The sequence below is a fragment of the Myodes glareolus genome, chromosome 7 (genome assembly GCF_982192425.1).
Source record: "Myodes glareolus chromosome 7, mMyoGla1.1, whole genome shotgun sequence".
Classification (NCBI taxonomy): domain Eukaryota; kingdom Metazoa; phylum Chordata; class Mammalia; order Rodentia; family Cricetidae; genus Myodes; species Myodes glareolus.
The window spans coordinates 73,878,937-73,898,241 of NC_142032.1; the positions used below are offsets into that span (position 1 = coordinate 73,878,937).

General features: G+C 38.3%; 1 protein-coding gene across 14 annotated transcripts in view; it reads left to right on the forward strand.

Moving 5' to 3' along the window:
* Positions 1 to 19,305, forward strand: part of Ate1 (arginyltransferase 1) — a 116,033-nt gene that overhangs the window by 90,519 nt on the left and 6,209 nt on the right. For 8 of the 14 annotated variants that reach the window (XM_048455135.3, XM_048455140.3, XM_048455139.3 and 5 more), the window contains one exon: positions 6,774 to 6,894. The exons of the other annotated variants lie outside the window; for them this stretch is intronic. In XM_048455135.3, coding sequence (XP_048311092.3) covers positions 6,774 to 6,894 — 121 coding nt within the window. The remainder of the gene's footprint in view (positions 1 to 6,773; positions 6,895 to 19,305) is intronic. 14 annotated transcript variants of the gene reach the window in all.

The following is a 19,305-nucleotide window of genomic DNA, read 5'->3' on the forward strand; positions in this document are numbered from 1 at the left end:
AGACAAAATACAGGCAAAAGAATGACTCAGTCCAATTTGCTCAACTATGTTCACAGGAGCATTGTTTGTCACAGCCAGAACCTGGAAACAACCTAAATGCCCCTCGACTGATGAATGAATAAGGAAAATGTGGTACATTTACACAATGGAGTACTACACAGCAGAAAATAATAACGACATCTTGAAATTTGCAGGCAAATGGATGGAGCTAGAAAACATCATTTTGAGTGAGGTAACCCAGACCCAGAAAGACAATTATCACATGTACTCACTCATAAGTAGCTTTTAAACAGAAAGCAAAGCAAACCGGCCTATAAATCACAATCCCAGAGAACCTAGATAACGATGAGGACCCTAAGAGAGACATACATGGATCTAATCTACATGGGAAGTAGAAAAAGACAAGATCTCCTGAGTAAATTGGGAGCATGGGGACCTGGGAGAGGGTTGAAGGGGAGGGGAAAGGCAGGGATGGGAGCATAGAAAATTGTAGAGCTCAGTAAAAATCAATAAAGAAAAAAAAGAATGACTCAGTCCAGAGAGAGACATATTGAGAAGCCCTGAGGTGTGCACAGACCTGGTATGTTCCAGAAACTACAAAGAAACCCGTTAGCCAAATTGACATGATGAAAGGCGGGACAGTTGCAGAAAACCTGGATGAAAGGGTAATGACCGAACCATCTCGGGCCTTGTAGGCTGTGGGCCTTGTAGGCTGTGGGCCTTGTAGGCTGTGGGCCTTGTAGGCTGTGGGCCTTGTAGGCTGTGCTGCAATCAAGCATGTATGGAAATCAAATATTGCCTGGCAGTATAAGGAAATACTACACTATCTACACTATTTTATTTTATTTTATTTTATTTTATTTTATTTTATTTTATTGTCTATGAGACTGCATTGTCTCCACCAGTTGGTTTGAATCTGTTTTGGATGTTGAATTGCCTGGGCCATTGATCCCATTAGAGACTTTTGGGGAGTGGTTCTTACTTGATCAAACCGTATTAGTCTGGAAGGAATCCACAGCTTCTGATCTTCTGTGGAAACAAAAGCAGAACCTCTTTTCCAAAGCAACATATCTTTAGACCCAAATTTTGAAGTCAAGATACCTTTATATTGGTTTAGCTTGGAAGCCCCCACAATCAAATGTCTCTCTGTAATTAGCTAATTAGCAGTCAAACAATTAAAAAAACACAATAGTATACATAATCTAGACTCTCTGTGTATTTTCCATCTTTACATTGCTTATTATAATTTTCATTACTCTATTTTTAATTGATATTTATTGAGCTCTACATTTTTCTCTGCTTCCCTCCCTGCCTCTTCCCTCCCCCTTCAACCTTCCCCCAAGGTCCCCATGCTCCCAATTTACTCAGGAGATCTTGTCTTTTTCTACTTTCTACTTTCCATGTAGATTAGATCTATGTAAGTCTCTATTAGTGTCCTCATTGTTGTATAAGTTCTCTGGGATTGTGGTTTGTAGGATGGCTTTCTTCGCTTTATGTTTAAAAATCACCTATGAGTGAGTACATGTGATGATTGTCTTTCTGGGTCTGGGTTACCTCAATCAAAATGATGTTTTCTAGCTCCATCCATTTGCCTGAAAATTTTAAAGTGTCATTTTTTTCTGCTGTGTAGTACTCCATTGTGTAAATGTACCACATTTTCCTTATCCATTCTTCAGTCGAGGGGCAGTTAGGTTGTTTCCAGGCTCTGGCTATGACAAACAAAGCTGCTATGAACATGTCCTTGTGGCACGATTGAGCATCCTTTGGATATATACCCAAAAGTGGTGTTACTGGGTCTTGAGGAAGGTTGCTTCCTAATTTTCTGAGAAATCGCCACACTGATATTAGTACATAGGGGCTGTACCAGCTTGCATTCTCACCAGCAATGCAGAAGTGTTCCCTTTTCCCCACAACCTCTCCAGCATAAGTTGTTATCGGTGTTTTTGATCTTGGCCATTCTTACAGGTGTAAGGTGGAATCTCAGAGTTGTTTTGATTTGCATTTCTCTGATGACTAAGGATGTTGAACATGTCCTTAAGTGTCTTTCAGCCATTTTAGATTCCTTTGTTGAGAGTTCCCTGTTTAGGTCTGTACTCCATTTTTTTTTTATTGGACTATGTGATCTTTTGCTGTTCAATTTCTTGAGTTCTTTGTATATTTTGGAGATCAGACCTCTATCTGATGTGGGGTTAGTGAAGATATTTTCCCATTCTGTATGCTGTTGTTTTGTCTTGTTGATCATGTCCTTTTCTTTACAGAAGCTTCTCAGTTTCAGGAGGTCCCATTTATTAATTGTTTCTCTTAGTGTCTGTGCCGCTGGGGTTATATTTAGGAAGTGGTTTCCTGTGCCAATGCGTTCAAGTGTACTTAAAGGTTCAGTGTGGTTGGTTTTATGTTGAGGTCTTTGATCCTTTTGTTCTTGAGTTTTGTGCATGGTGATAGATATGGGTCTATTTTCATTCTTCTACATGTTGATATCCAGTTATGCCAGGACCACTTGTTAAATATGCTTTCTTTTTTCCATTTGATATTTTTTGCTTTATCAAAGATCAGGTGTTCGAAGATGTGTAGATCGATATCCGGGTTTTCTATTCGGTTCCATTGGTCCTCCTGTCTGTTCTTATGCCAATACCAGGCTGTTTTCAGTACTGTAGCTCTGTAGTAGAGTTTGAAGTCAGGGATTGTGATGCCTCCAGAAGTTTTTTTATTGTGCAGGATTGTTTTAGCTATCCTGGGTTTTTGCTTTTCCGTATGAAGTCGAGTACTGTTCTTTTGAGATCTTTGAAGAATTTTGCTGGGATTTTGATGGGCATACACTATTTTTAACTACACATTTTTTTTTCAACAGTTTGGGCAGGGCCTGGGGTGGGGCAGGATTCTTGTATATGCCATAGAATGTGTGTAGAAATCAGAGAACAGTTTGTGAAAGTTGATTGTCTCCTTCCTCTATGTGGATTCTAGGGATGCACTTGGTGGCGAGCTCCATTACCCACTTTTGGACTTTCCATTTTTAAATGGATTGCCTATATACCATGGGAGGGTAAGGCTGTGAGAGCTCATAAGTCTAGGTATCTCTAGGACTTGGTAGAAATACACAGGGATAATGGTTATATAGCTTTGTAAAAGTATGGAAACAGTAGGCCAGCGCTGTGCTAATGGGGAGATCTTGCTAGTTTGTGAATTCCATCGTAATAATATAACAAAACTGATGCTGAGAGCTTGCTAGAACCATTTCTTGCTGTGACTTCATATTATCAGTCACTGATTTTACCTTTGGAAATTCAGATTTGTAACTAGATGTGCCTTGGCTGAGGAAAATGCCAAAGTGTTGTTTGCTGTTTCATTGGAAGCAATAAGGTATCTGCCTGTTTTAAAGTCTGTCACTGACAATTACTGCCATACTTTATATACTCTACATACATATATATGATATGTGAGATCATTTTAAAAAAAATATTGTGTGTTTATCGGTGTTTTGCCTACATATATTGTCTATGCCTGTGGAGGTCAGAGAAGGTGTTGGGCCCCCTGGAACTAGAGTTGCAGATGGCTGTGAGCCACCACATGGGTGCTGGAGATGAAGCTCAGGCCCTCTGGAAGAACAGCAAGTGCTCTTAACCACCGAACCAACTCTCCAGCCACAGTGATGAGATATCTCAGCCTCTGGTTATCAAAAATGAATGTAGTTTTTAGGCTAAATTCTGATTATTTTGTTAGACTAATGTATTTTTTTACATAACTTATTTGGCGGTTCTTCCGTAGGTTGAAAAATCAGATCAGTATGATAATGATCTTCAATTATGGCCAAAAGCAGGAAAGTGAGAAGAATGCCTTTGTTTGTTGCATTGCCCCAAACCAAAGCAAACAGCCCCCTGCCAGATGACAGTCTTTTCTGATAGACCAAGGCATGTGTTTAGCTAAGGTTTGGAGGGTTTGTCCTTGCACAGTGTTTTAGATTTAACTGTAATATTTCCTAAACTCTTATCCTATGACAGTCTAGTAAAATTGACTGAACTATTATCTGGCTATGTTGTAATCTCTTCCTTTTTCCTTGGTGGCTTTGGGTTTTACAAGTAGCCTTAAGCGGTTTTCATTAAGAAGATAATTACTGAGTATTACAGCTATATTTGGAGTAAAACAGTAACCCTTCTCTAGCACCGTGGACTCTAGCCGCTCCTCTTCTGAACTATTCATCACTTTGAAAGAACTTCTCAAAAAGCTGTGGGGTAAGCTATCAAAGACGTTACATTTTCAGAATTCCGAGTCCTCCAGAAATCTGTGGTAACTCATATTTCTCATTTACCCAAAGTCACCGTAGGAAAGAATTAATCTGCTTTTACTTCACTGTTCAATCTGAATGAGTATACTTAGAGGTTGATTAAATATTTTTTCTTTTGACCCCGGGAAAGTATGTCCAAATCCTTAAGTAATTACATTCTTAGTACAAACATCTCTCGTTTTCCTACAATAGGGAACAGGCAGGGTAGCTTTCACCTCCCTGTGGTCTTTATTTGTGTGCTGGTGACTCTGAACTGAGCTCTAAACACTCAGTCACATAACCTAACCAGCTTAGCTTAGAAAGCACAATATTTCACAGTGGTTTATTTCATAAAACTGCACTCTTTGATGGCTTGAGAGAAAATCTGAAGTGTTGAAAGAAGCCTGTACTTTGGAGAAGGGTGTTTAATGTAATTGACAAATTTGATTTCAAGTGATATGAATGAGTCAAAATGTATTTCTGATCTTTTAGTGAGGTAAATGTTTAAAGCATCAAAAGTAAGCGCTGAACTTTCCTATGCGCCGAAGCGAATAGGACATTGAGAGAGCCCAGAACCCAGGTGCATTGAGGACTCACCACACATCATTCATGTGTGCCTAAGCTTTGTGAAGCCTCGCCACTCCAGTGGATTCAGTGCCAGTTGTCTAAAAACATGATGTTGTCCACCTTTTTGTTCCAGGACCTGCTGCCGCACTAAGTCTTTTTGTCAGTACTGTTGCTAGGTGTTTGTTCATGAATCTATGTGTACTTGTGGACTGTTCTCAAAGGGAAAGTCCATTATTTCAACCTTCAGAACCCAGAGATGAGGTCTATCACCCTCGCTCCCAGTGTTTGCCTTGACTTCAACCTTTAGTTAGAAAATAGGAGCGTTTGGACACTTGGGATTTTAGTTGTTATTTAACACAGTTTTCACACTAGATATTCTTGGGGGTTCTCAAATGTTCTGTCACTACATGAAAATATGCTCTTTAATTTGTACTAGTTTTTAAATTCACATTGGTCATATTTTTGTACCAAATTAAGAACTCTAGGGTAATAAGGAAACATGGAAAAGAGTCTGCAAATGGAGTGATGAGAGATTAGATTTACCAAAGAGTAAAATATAACATAAAATTTTAATATTGAATTCTATGTGGCCCTGGCACATGACAGGCTGATAACTCAGTCAATATAGGAATTTAACAAGGAATACTTTTACTCAGTAGGGGAAATGAAGCATGTTCAAAAAAATTATGTTGAAGTCATTAAGTAAATACAAGAGAAATTAGGTTGGATTGTTCCTTATATTGAAGTAATTTCTTACACTAGATTGTAAAAAAAAAAATTTAAAATGACTGCACTAGATTTTAACCTGATATCAAATTTGAATTTTAATATTCAGAGATAAGACACTTAGAACTTTGAACAAGTTCAAAGAACATAAAAGCTTTGGTTTGAAGCATGTTCAAAAAAATTATGTTGAAGTCATTAAGTAAATACAAGAGAAATTAGGTTGGATTGTTCCTTATATTGAAGTAATTTCTTACACTAGATTGTAAAAAAAAAATTTAAAATGACTGCACTAGATTTTAACCTGATATCAAATTTGAATTTTAATATTCAGAGATAAGACACTTAGAACTTTGAACAAGTTCAAAGAACATAAAAGCTTTGGTTTTTTTCTGAAAAAAATTCATTAATGCTTTTTACAGTTTGTATCATTCTTTCTTAACTATGTGTTCATAAGTGAATGACTTATTTACTTCAATAAATATTGTATAGTGTTGAACACTTGAAGTATGTAACTGATCTACACATTTTTGTAAAGTAGAACTTGTGAAGTTATAGTATCACAGGTTTTGTTAGAATTTCTATTTCTTAAACTTTTTATTGTACATTTACTAGATTGTTAGTAGATGTATATTAGTAGAACGCTACTTTTAAAAACATTAGTCCGGACTGAATATTATCAGCCTTGAGTTGGACAGTGGTGGCGTACGCCTTTAATCCCAGTATTCGGGAGGCAGAAGCAGGTGAATCTCTGAGTTTGAGGCCAACCTGGTCTACAGAGCTCATTTCAGGATAGCCAAAGCTATACTGAGAGACCCTGTCTTGAAAAACAAAAGAAAAGAGCTTAATCTTGAGTCTGTAAACTAAAAAAATTAGTGATTGGGAACAGTAAAATTCTACTTTTGGAAACAAGTTTGCTTTATATGGCTTTGTATGGTTCTCTAATATATGCAAAGCAGCTTCTCTCTGTTCCTCACTAGCTCTTCAAAGACAATTGGATTTCTTCCAAAAGAATAAACTCTCAAATTCCAAATCAGTATAGCCTGCTAAATGTTGATGTATCACTTTTAGAGAACCTTGCATTATACTTGTGTTCTCTAAATATGGCAAGGCTCCTTTGGTTGTCATTAAGCCTGTCACCATACCTTTCCTTGACCCTTGGAGCCTCAGAACTCAGGAGTTAGCATGTGTAATGCCTGTGCCTTTTGTCTTCACTTCTCTTTAGGGTCAGTATAGACCTTCTGATTTGCTGTGTCCTGAGACCTATGTCTGGGTACCCATTGAGCAGTGCCTGCCTTCTCTTGACAACTCCAAATACTGCCGTTTCAACCAGGACCCACAAGCAGGTATGCCTATAGCAGAGCCCAGCTGGGTATCTTTATCCTTTTTGTGGCTCTTCATAGTTTTTCATACATTGTACACTGTGTCAAAAACCACACATGTGTTTGTGTGATAGGGAAGACAAGACAGACAGATAATTAAGAAATGTTGTGTACTCTTGCTGCTTCCCGCCTGTTTTTCCTGTTGGAGTAGTTTTCACATGTTTGAGGGACTGACATCTTTATCTTTTATGTTTTAACAATTATCACAATATAAAAATTGTTTGCTTATTTTACCAGTATAGAGGCAGAAATATTGAGCAATTGAACTGAGGCTGTGGAACAGTGTTATGGAGATCGTTAGTTAGTACATGAAGTTTTTGTGCTGGTACTTTTTGTTTGTCCCCTGTATGTCTCCTTTTCGATGCCCTTTTCAAGGTCCTGCCTAGAATAGCCTCCACCATATTCTGTTTATTATTATTCTCTTATTAGTGTATAGAGACACTAAAAGAATAGCCAAAAGTAAAGACCCTGACTTCATGACAAATAGGTATCTGTGCTTTTAGGCAATTGAGAAACTTCCCTGCTTTCAGATTCCTTACTTACTGTTAAGATAAAAATAAGTGTCAAGTGTGGTGGGATATGCCCAGACCCTAGCAATTGTAAGTTAGAGGCGGGAGAATCACCTGTTTAGCATCAGCCTCAGCTGTCTCGTCATAAGTTTGGGGTGAGTCTGAGCAACATGAGACTCTGTCTGAAACAAAAGAAAATAATAGGACCTCTGTGTTTGATCTAAGTATTGTATGTATGTATAAAATGCCATAATGAAATCATTGTGTACAATTATTATATGTTAATAAAAATATAGTAAGACCTTCCTTATTGAGTTATACCGAGAGGAAAGTCAGACCCACGTATTCAGAATCACCCCTATTGTTTGGTTTTGTTACCCAAGTTAGGATGTTGCCTCAGATTTATGCCAGAGGCTTTTGTTGGCATTTATTTCCATTTGCTCTGCCCCTTCTCTCTGAGGAAAAAGGAAAAAAAAAAAAAGTGTGTCCTGTTTAGCTCCTTGGAGTCTAAGTGCCACTGAAAGTGTAAAACACCTCTTGGTCTGCAGAGCACCAGAGCAGGGCTTTGTTCAGCTGGCACAAGTTTGATGCTCTCGGATGGCTTACATTATGCCACTGTGTGTGGCTTCCCCGGACTGAAGTCCATTGATGTTCCAAACTGTGCCTACTTGCTTTGAGTTTTCAGTCTACTACCGAGGTGACACCTGATTCCTACCTCATTAGAATACAGAAGGGAGGAAATGCAAAACATGGCAGATGAGAGTGAGGGGTGAAGAAAGAAGCTCACGGACTTCTCAGTTCTGAAATGACCTTTTTTTCTCCTCACCAGCTTTTGTTTGTTTTAGTTTTTCAAGACAGGATTTCTCTGTAGCTTTGGAGCCTGTCCTGGAACTTGCTCTGTAGACCAGGCTGGCCTCGAACTCAAAGAGACCCACCTGCCTCTGTCTCACAAGTGCTGGGATTAAAGGTGTGCGCCTCCACTGCCTGGCCAGCTTGTTGATGTTTTGTTTTGTATGAAATTGGTTTATGTGATACATTTGTTACCCTGAAAAGCTGATATGAAATCACGAGTGGCACATCTTATCCATAGTAGCACCTGAATCTGAAGAGTGGCCCAGGGCCCAGCTAGCCTATTTGCCAGACACTCTGGTATCGCCCCAGGTTTTCTAGCCAGGACTTAAATCCCACACCTTAAGTTGTTAATCAGAATGGGATTGTTTCATTCTAAGTTATACTGTACTGATCAAACAGATAATGTCACTTTAAAACACTGACTTTGTCAGTAGGCTTTGGTGTCAGGTCCATAGCCAAAGGCAGCCATGTTCAAGAGGAAAACCCATAATTACTCACTGTCCGTGTCTCAGAAAACACTTCCTCTTTGCCTCCTCTGGGTCAGTAGTCCAACTTGTAATGACAGCTGCGGGCCATCTTGTGAGTTCTTTCCTATTCGGTGACAGCAGTTTCCTTCATAGTGCTGTGGTCTTCAGCTTCTTTCCGACTCTTAAGCGTGAGACACAATTTTACTCTCTTTCTTAAATTAGTTTAAAGGTTTCTTGGAGATACAAGAGACCATAAGTTCCCCATGTTTTGTGAAGCTGAAACATGACCTTCTCATTTCCATGCATGGAATGGGCATGCAAGTAAATACTCATTCAGTTTATTGATTTTAAAATTCCTTTCCAAAACAAGTGCTAATAAGCATTTCATAGCAAAACCAGTTTAGTCTTGCATTACCTACTGTTATCAAGAAGACAGTCTGTTCTGGTGCGTGATGAACACATAGCATGTTGTTTCCTGTGTTCTGCTGGGTTCTGCTCCTCAGGGCCGACACTGGCTGTTAACCAGTTTAGAATTCATCGTTTAGAATTCATTTACAGTCAGAGTAAACTTCAGAATAGAGTTTCCAGGCACATGAAGATCATTTTCCATGTGTTGTGTCTTTGGAACTTTGAAGAGAATGTTGTATAGTTTTATCAATATTGAATATCACAGTCCAGACACTATTTGAAATCACACTTACGTCCTGTGGTTTTAGGAAATTAAAATGCAGTTACATGCTGGAATGTATTGAGCCTGCTGTGAAACATGGTCATTGGAGGTTTAAATGGCAAACTGTGAGAAACTCTCCTCCTCTCTGGGGCCAGTTTTACTTTTACATGACCCAAACTCTGACTCAGAAAAAAAAACACAGAGCCTGATGTGAGTTAATATTGCTAGCTGGCCTGTTTTTCAATCATGACGTCTTCTGCGCTCCCAGGTGTTGTGTGGTTCAAGAGCCTACAGAAGGTGCCTCAGCCGATCTCATTATGCTCTGTAAAAGTGGTTTCAAGGTAATCAGGGGTCCCCTGTCAGAAAAATGTCATATTCTCCGTACCCTAAGTTGCTATAAGACTCTGAAATACCCACTCCCATGCCCTTGGCAGTCTGTTCCCAGCACTCCCTCCTCGTCTTGTGTTTTATGAATGTTTGTTTAACTCTTTAGCCTGGGCAGCAAACCTTTTGTATTTACTGTGTTATGTGGGCAAGAGGTGACTGACTTCTAACAACTCTAAAAGAAATTTGCTTATTGTAAATGGGTATTTTGTTTTCAGTTTAAAACCTACATCTATTACATCAAAATGTGTTTAGAAATTTCTCAAATAACTTGGAAGGAAAATAATGTCCCATTGTTTTTAAAATTAGAAATTGGCTATATACAGACTTAAAATAATCCAGTACCACATTTACACTTTGCTTTCTTAAGTATTTATATATTATTGTTGTGTGTGTTGTATTATGGGGTTCAAGGACCATGGCATGTGTGTGGAGGTCCAGGAGCAACTTTACGAACTCAGTTCTCTGATTGTCACTAGAGAGTTCCAGGGAATGAGCTCAGGGCAGGCTTTCATGGCAAGCCTGTACCAGCCAAGCCAGCGCACTAGCCTTTATTTTACCTTTTTTTCTTAAATTACTTGTTTAAAAGTATTTTCTGGGAGCCTTTGTAGAATTTGGCTCAGATGTGGACTGAACATGTCATCCAGTGACAGAACTCTGTCCTGCGTGCACAAGGCCCGGGAGTTAGGGAGGGAGCTCGAGTGCAGCCGAGGATGCACAGGCTGTGCTGCCGCAGCGACGGTGTCTCCTGTTGTCCACTGCTCTTTACTGAACGGAGCTGTGGATGCTTTGTGAAGCAGAGCAGGGGTCACGTGTCATACTGCTAGGGTTGCTTGTGTTACTTTACTTTTGGTTAGATAGAAATCACTTTTGGTAAGGTAAAAACTACTTGGCTGTTAATTTGACCATAAAGAAAATAAATACTACTCTTATAGGGCAGGCAGCATCTTAGCGTAGACAGTTCTTACACACACTTTGTCGATACAGTAGCCAGTATTTTGGAGTTGATTTTTAAGCCTTGATAAACTGTGACTTGACTCAAAGTGTTGAGCATATAATTTGGTATTACTTAAAGATATTACAGTCCTTGCTTTATTGTTTTTCAGAGTGAAACTTTATTGAGTATACATTACTTCTCAAGTACCATTCTGTTTTCTCCCATGTTACTCATTTTATCCTCAAACATAGCATTTTATACTAACTGTTCGATGTTCATTGCAAAAATACAGCTAAAATTTGTTTTGCCAAAGGATGAAAAAATATTTTTCCAGTTTTGTTCTATACTTTTAAAAGTACTTATTTTTATTTTTTTAGATGATTTTTATTTCTGTTTTCACTTATAATTGCATTAATGTATACCTTTTACCACAGAGAAGTCTAAAGTTGGTTTGGTTCTAAGCAGACTTTGAAATGTTGGTAAGAAATTTTCTCATTTGTCTCTACTGTGACCAAGCCATACACCATTGCTTTTGAACTTAAATTTGTTATGAAAATAATGATAATTAATTTGGATCAAATGCTTTGTGCATTTTCCTGGGGTAGACTGTTTCTAGGACATCTTAACTCTTCCCAGAGTGGCTAGAAATCTAAGATAATCAAAGAAGCTTCGTAGCAGTGTGGTCCCCTGAAGCTTCATTTGTGTTATTTTATGTTATTTCAAAGGGAGCATCTTTTCTTTTTACTCCATTCTTTTTTCTCCCTGGCATGGTTCCCTGATACTTTTTCCTACACTTCTGTAGCTCTCCAACATGTGTCCATAGAACACCCAGCCTTACTCAGATCTTCAGTGTTTGTGGAGGAGCCGTCCCAGAAAGTCTCTGTCTTGTGTTCACTGATTTGTGTCGGTAGGCCTGGCATTGCTTCCTGAACACTATGTAGGCTCCTTCAGAAGGTTATATGAGCCAGCATGTTCTCTTAACCACTGAGACATCTCTCCAGCCCATGCCAACATGTTCTCTTAATCTCTATGAAACAATGCCTCGTAAGAAAGCAAACTTACCAAAACTTCCTTAGGTCCCTCAGAATCCTCTGCAGTGATGATTCATGACAAAGGGAGGATTGTCCTAACAGGTGCAGGGACAAGTTGCTGTTCTTTTAGCACTTCTGAAGATAAAATTGTTTTCTTTAGAATAGTAACTTTCTTCAAAAACAACTTATTGTATGTATACATATACATACAGACATATACATTTATATATACATATATATATATCACAGTATGTGTGTGTCTAGCTCACCTATCTTGTGTGTTCCAAGGATTGAATATAGCACCTTTCTCTACTCAGTAAGCCATGTCAGTGACTCCCAGATAGTTTTAAAATTTTTTAATGTCAGTCTAACTATTCAAAGTTATAAAATGAGTAGTATTGCTTGAAGTATAGTTAATAAATATTCTTATTGTCAGTAATGATGATGATGATTAGCTATAGCCAGCTGGAGGTAGAACCAGTTGTACCAGACTACATGTTACAAAGGAATTGGCATCAAAGCAAGAAAATAACCTGGACATTTGGTTCAAATAGTTGGTAAGTCTGGGGAATTTGTATTGATATGGAAAAATAGACTGTTGAAGTATTGTGAAGAAGCTTTGTTAGATATACAGATGAACATATTTTTTGTCTTTTCACAATGTCAGAATTTATGAGTGGCAACTAATTCACAAAATTTCAGCAGCAGCATTGTTCCAGATTCTTCCACTTTCCTCGATGACCGTGGCCAAGGCAAACACAGGCTCTTTTAGTACAATCTTAATTACTAATATTAACTCTGACCACATATTACATACAACACAGTAGATTTGTCTGTCTGTCTATCCGTTCACCCATCTATCTATCCAGCCAGCCATGAATGGCTGAAAAATGTTAAGAAACTGCAACAGAGTTCAAGATGTTTCAGAGGTCCTGGGATGCAGAGTCTGAGGAGCATAGTAACCAAAAGAAGGTCTTTGGAGAGGCAGCTGTGGCTGCTGTTGTAGAGTCCAGCAGTAAGGCTGGAGTTGAGCTAGAGTTGAGTCCACCTGCCGAAGCAAAAGGATGAGACCAGGTCAGGAGCTGGGTGGTGGTGGCGCACGCCTTTAATCTCTGTGAGTTTGAGGCCAGTCTGGTCTACAAGAGCTAGTTCCAGGACAGGCTCCAAAACTGCAGTGAAACCCTGTCTCGAAGAAAAAAACAAAAAACAAAATACCAGATCAGTTGAGTAAATGAGTGGATAAAAATAGCAAGTCTCCATGTGCAAAATTAATGATGGGCAGATGCTAGCAATTCAAGTACATTGCATCAAGGAGAGGTGGTCCAGGCCTCCACAGCACCTCACCATCTCAGTGCTCTCTTCCTCTCCTCCCAGAAAGGTAGTTTGTTCTTATCTGAGGCTAATCTTCCTGCCTGTCCTCTATAGTTTTTCATGTTTCATTACTTCTCAGACACCTTGATGTACTCTGACTTCATGAATACAGGGAGAGCAAAGGAAGTCCTGAGTGAGTAAACTCTGAGTCATATATAACATAAACCCTGCTTGTTTATCTGTATGTCATAACCCCACTTCTTGTTCAGCTATGTGTGATAATCCCGTCTTTCTGTTCAGCTCCATATGCTAAACATTCTGAGCTTCTGGGATGCTGTGGTTTCTCTAGCAGAGAGCCCAAGCCATCTGATTCCAGCTTTTCTGTTAATGTGCCCATCTATCTACCTGTCTTTTCTTCATTCCTCACCCCCCCCACCTCAGGTCTGTCCCCAGAACTCTGATGGATGCAGCACATAAAGAAAATAACCTTTACTTTCTTCAATTGTTTTTCTTCAGTATCTGGTCACATGGTTGAAAAAAGGCACATGATCCCCTTCTGACACCAAAGAATAAGCTGCATCAGTTTGCACTGGGCACTGAATTGCTGATTTGAGTTTAATAAACAAAATAATTAAATGAATTTTGGTTTACAAATGAGACATAATATATATATGAAGCTTTTCGCTAAGCATTGATAATTATAAAATTGAAGTATCCATCAGCCATGGGAAACATTGAAGATGTTTCATCAGATATTTAGCCAAGATTGAATTCTTTATGTGAAAATAAGCAAGCACATCTGATTAGCATAAAAACGGCTTTTGCCTTTAATAAATGATAAAATTATATATTTAACAAAGAATGGTTCCAAAATAAGTTTCTTTATGATTTATTATTAAAAATGTCTTGCTTGTGTACCTATTTTGTATACCCATGTACCTGGTGCTGTATAAGCATTCTTAGGTGAAATAATGTTGTGAGTAGATGCCTAGAATGGCATGGGTCTTGGTTTGGGAACTGCACTTCACTTCCTCAGACCAACCAAGGAAGAAATAACTTGACATAGCCCATAATAACTGTTGCTGAAGTGTTGCAGCCAGTGAGCAAATGACTATTCTCTGTATAGAGAATGACTATTCTCTGGAGTTCAAAATGAGTGTTTGAGATAGTAGATAGCTTATCACAAACTTTTAGCTTGTTAGTTTTAGGCCAGAAAGACACAGCTTATTATATTTTATTCCTTATTTGGTGCATTCAACTTCCTCGCTGGTTCATTTCTTCTGAAATAGTACCATTTGGAAGTTGGCGCTGCTGCCTCCTTGAAAGTCTTGCCCTCTCCAGGCCTGTACCTCCTCGCCTACCCCAGCACTTGTATGCAAGTGTGCGGGAAGATGTAAACCTGAAACAAGCGTCAGGAAGTGTAGGTATCGTACACTGTGTCTTTGCTGCTGTTGGCCACTGAATTGATTTCACAGTCCACTACAGATCACAACCTGTAGAAAGACCGAGTCAGAGTCTACATTTTCAAGTTGGTGTGTGCACAGGTATTAAGCCTTAACTCATTTTAAAGAATGACTTTAATTTATAGGAAAGTGGATTCAAAGATTTCTTCTAGTTTAAAAATTAGTACTCAGTTCATTAAGGTATGTCTATTAAAGAAAGATTTGTTCTGTTTGTCAAATCTGAATGCAGATCACAAATCTTATTTTCAATGTATAAGGCTTTAAAATTTTAGCAATTATTTAAAGAAAAAGGGACTTTTGAATAACATTTGATTGCATATACAAGACACTAATTCAATTTTTAACTTTTAAAATTTTTATAAATGTATTCAATTTCCCACTTAATTCAATTGTCTGACAAAGTATTCTTAGGAACTTAATTAAATTTGTGGACACAATGAACTAAATATTTACTTAGCTTGAAATCACAGTATAAATCAATTAGTTAATTAAGCATTCCTGTCGAAGTAATAAATCATTGTTTACATAAAAAAGCTTCAGGAGTCCACTGTATAACTACTGGAACTAATAACTGAATTAAATAAGATTGTGACTTATAAAGTTAATATACAGAAGTCAATTGTACTTTATATATTAGCGGCAAACAAAAATGAATTGCAAAAGAATCCTCTTAGAATAACAAAAGAATTTCATTATTTAGAATTACATGTATCAAAAGACACTCAAGACCACTACACTGAGAACTATCAAATCACTGCTCAGAGAACTAAACCATGTTCTGAGTCTTGAAGACTCAATGTTGTTAACATGACACATGAAGTCTTGGGTAGGACCTCGTGTTGCTCTGACGGTCCAGGTCTATCTAATTGTATTAGTACACAGCAGTCTTGTGTTCGTCGACACCATCATGTGCTTATTCTCATCATCACTTCATAATGCTTTTCCCGGGTTAAAGCCATTCACAGTGGCTTTCCGTTGGTCCCCACACCCCAGAGGAAGTGGGTGATTGTTCATGACCAGGTGTTTACATTTCTTTAGCACTTAAGATTATGTTTATTCTCATCTAACTTTAAAGAGCTTTGAACCTGGTAGAATCCTGCATTGTACCAAACTCATAAAATTATTCAAATTTTAGCAATATTCGAATTCTCTTTGAATTTCAGGTTCCTCTCATTGCATTTTCCATTAGTAACATCCAGACTCATCCTATTTGCATTCACAGTGCTTATTCCTAATACCTATCCGTTGTTCTGCAAGAGCTGGTAACTGCTAGCTCATGAGTCATGCTAATTTAGTGCTTCAGCTGAAACCCAAAGACAGGGACTTTAGATTTCACTAGATTTGTGACTTTCCACAGTTCACTGACTATCAGGCTGTGTGGTTATCAGTGAAATGAGAAACTCAAACTACATGATGTTCAGGTGTTTTGTGACCTCTGGATAGTTAAAAAGTGTTGAGGATCAAGCTGCTTTCAAACTTGTACATAGTATACAAACACAAGATGGGTAATTCTGGATCACATCAAATGAGAATGGACCTGATTGTGACATTTTCATTACACAGAGTCCAGTTCACTGAACCCTTCACTCTCTTTCTTCTCCTTCTTGTTGTGAGCAAATTAAAATTGCAATTTCATGTGCAGCCATGCCTGTTTGGAGAGTACCTTCCCAACATTTGGTCATGAGCACCTATAAGAAATCATTTTGCAGTGATAATAGTGATTAGTTTGATTAGTATTTATTGGTCCAAGAAATTTTACTAAATACTTAAGACTTAGTCAGGGTTTTATTGATGTAAAGAGACACTGTGACCACGGCGACTCTCACAAAATGAAAACATTTAATTGAGGTCACTTGCTTACAGTTTCAGAGGTTCAGTCCATTATTATCATGATGGGGAGCATGGTGGCATGCAGGCAGGCATGGTGCTGGAGCTAAGAGTGCTACATCTTGCTAAGCAGACAACAGGAAGTCAACTGACAACACAGGGAGGGAAGCTTAGACCTCAAAACCTGCCCCACAGTAACACACTTCCTCCAACAAGGTCACACCTCCTAATAATGCCACTCCCTTTGGAGACCATTTTCTTTCACACTGCCACATTTTATGTGTGTGTACACACACACACACACACACACACACATATAAATAATATTTGGCCCCCTTACAGTGACTCCATTGGTCTTCCCTCTAAGTCATATTTAGGAGGCAAAAGCTATTCAGAAACAGAATCAGGTTGGGATGGGATATGAATATTCAAAAGCATTCCTGTCACTTCCAGAACCTGTATAAATTACTAATTAGACATCTCATAATTTTAGTTAGTGAGAGTCCTTTGCCAAGTGATAAATATTATCTGTATTCTGCTTACTTACACCTAACTTTGGCCCTGAAAGGTGACTGTAAGACTGATGAAGGTGCTGTGACCACAGTTGCTTGACAGCTTGTGAGCAGCTCCACACTGGACATTAGCGTCTGTATGGTAAATTCAAGTGCTGAGATAATGGGCCCATTCATCCAAAACTCAGATTGTGGCTATAGGCACAAAAAAGGACAGACTAAAAGGTCTCTCTGTATTTAATAGTGAAAATCATACTTCTCTGAGATTTTTAAAATTACTAGTAGGCCTGTTTTTCCTTTAGCTTTGTAAAGATCCTGTTTCTATTTTATTTAATTAGTCTTAAATTTTTATTGTGTATATTTGTGTGTGTTTGTATACATATGTATGCATGTTTTCATGCTTAATTATGCGCTGAAATGCCCTGTGTGTGGGAATCAGAGGGTGACTTACAGGAGTCACTTCTCTCTCTCCATTGTGTTGTTCCTGGGGTTTGAACTTGGGTCTGTTGGGCTTGGTGGCAAGTACTTTTCTCTACTTATTGATTGTCACTAGCTAAGGCTGTAGTTTTTAAAGGGTCCACTATTAATCTTAGTTAAAGATATTAATATTGTGTGTATATATACACTAAGATCTAACTTTATAGCTTTATTGGTTAAATATATTTAAAAGTAATGTTCTCAATTAATATTAAACAGAAAACTGTCCAAACTTAAATGCTGTTCTGTGGCTCCACACAGTATTACTTACCTGTGTATAAGCTGTTTTTAAACAGATTCCCTTTGATTTTCTTTGCCATGTAGTTATTTTTGTCTGCCAAGTGTCTGGGTTCTCCATGTCTGCCTTTTGAGAAAGGTGTGACTTTATAAACTTGAAGTTAAACAAACTCTAGATTGAAATACCATATCTGTTTATATTATATACTCAAAGGTACGCTTGGTGTGTGAGGGTATGTGTGTGGGTGTGTGCATACGTGTGTGTGTAGGAACATATATGTGTATGTCAAAGGGTGACATCAAGTCTTTCAGTTAGACTGTCCTGTCCGAGCTCCCCCAGCACTGCGATTGCAGATGGGCACGCTCTCTGTACTTTGCCTTTTATGTGAGTACTGGGGATCTGAACTTGTATCCTGATATTTGCCTGGCAAGCATTTTACCAACTGAACTATCTTCCAGCTCTGCATTTAAGAAATATTTTGTGTATCCATTATGGCTTCCAGATAGTGTTTTTATGGAATTCTCAGGTGTGTGAACAATTGGTTCTGTTTCTTGTGCTCTCTTTTTATTTTATATATAAATATACATACATACATACATACATACATACATACATACATACATACATCAGTGCTCTATCTGCATATACAACTTTATGCCAGAAGAGGGCAGCAGATCCCACTAGAGATAGTTGTGAGCCACCTTGTGGTTACTGGGAATTGAACTCGGTCCTCTGGAAAAACAGCCAGTGCACTTAACTTCTGAGCCATCTCTCTCTCCCCTACTTGTGCCTTCTATTGGGCTGGTTTCTTTTTGTTTGTTTTGCCCAATTCTGATATGTTAGTGTTTGTTTTATTTCATATTACTGTTTAATAAAAAAATTATTCAGTAACCAATATTTGAATGTGTCAGGGAAACTTTAAGTGAATTTTATGGGGATTTGTTCTCTTTTGGTTCACTTCACACATTCAGTAGTCTGAGCTTTGGTGTACAGAGCTGTGGATTTGCAATTCCAGCTTTTTTTTTTTTCTTAGTGAAGAAAGCATATTCTATGGCCTCCAAAGTGTAAGTTGTGGGGTGCTGGCCACACAACTGTGATGCATGTGCCAGCTTCCCAGGCTGCCTCAGCAGCGTTTTCCTCGGCAGCCCTTAAGTTCCACAGTAAATTGTTGCTTACATGGGAGCTCTGATTTGCATTTTAAATGAATGTCATCTAATTCCCCAAACCTGAATTAAACCAATTTTTTTTTCAGGTTACTGAGTGCTTAATTATTTACCCTTGACTGGTGTACCTTGGAAGTTAGGGAATATTAGGTGGCTGTCATGTGTGAACCAACTATAGACATGTTTATTATTTGAACATGCTCATTTGCCATTTAAAGTGTGTGTTTTAAAGTGTCACTCTGAATGGAAGTTTTAGCATCTCTTTGAAATACTTTGTTTAACCCATTGTTGTGAATCTTTTGATTAAAAACAAAGGTTCTTGTGCAGCACACTTCATTTCTTAAATGTTTTCTTAAAGCATTCCAACTGCACCCAGGAAGGCAAGTAAAAGAAGGAGCCCTGTAGTGCATTTGTACTTTTTGAATGGGCCAGTACTACTAGAGTTTGCTTTTGGGCATAGTTCTGGCTTTAAACTGCAATCTATAGGCATTTCTTTTATATAACTACATGCTTTCAAAGTATGTCTGAAAACAA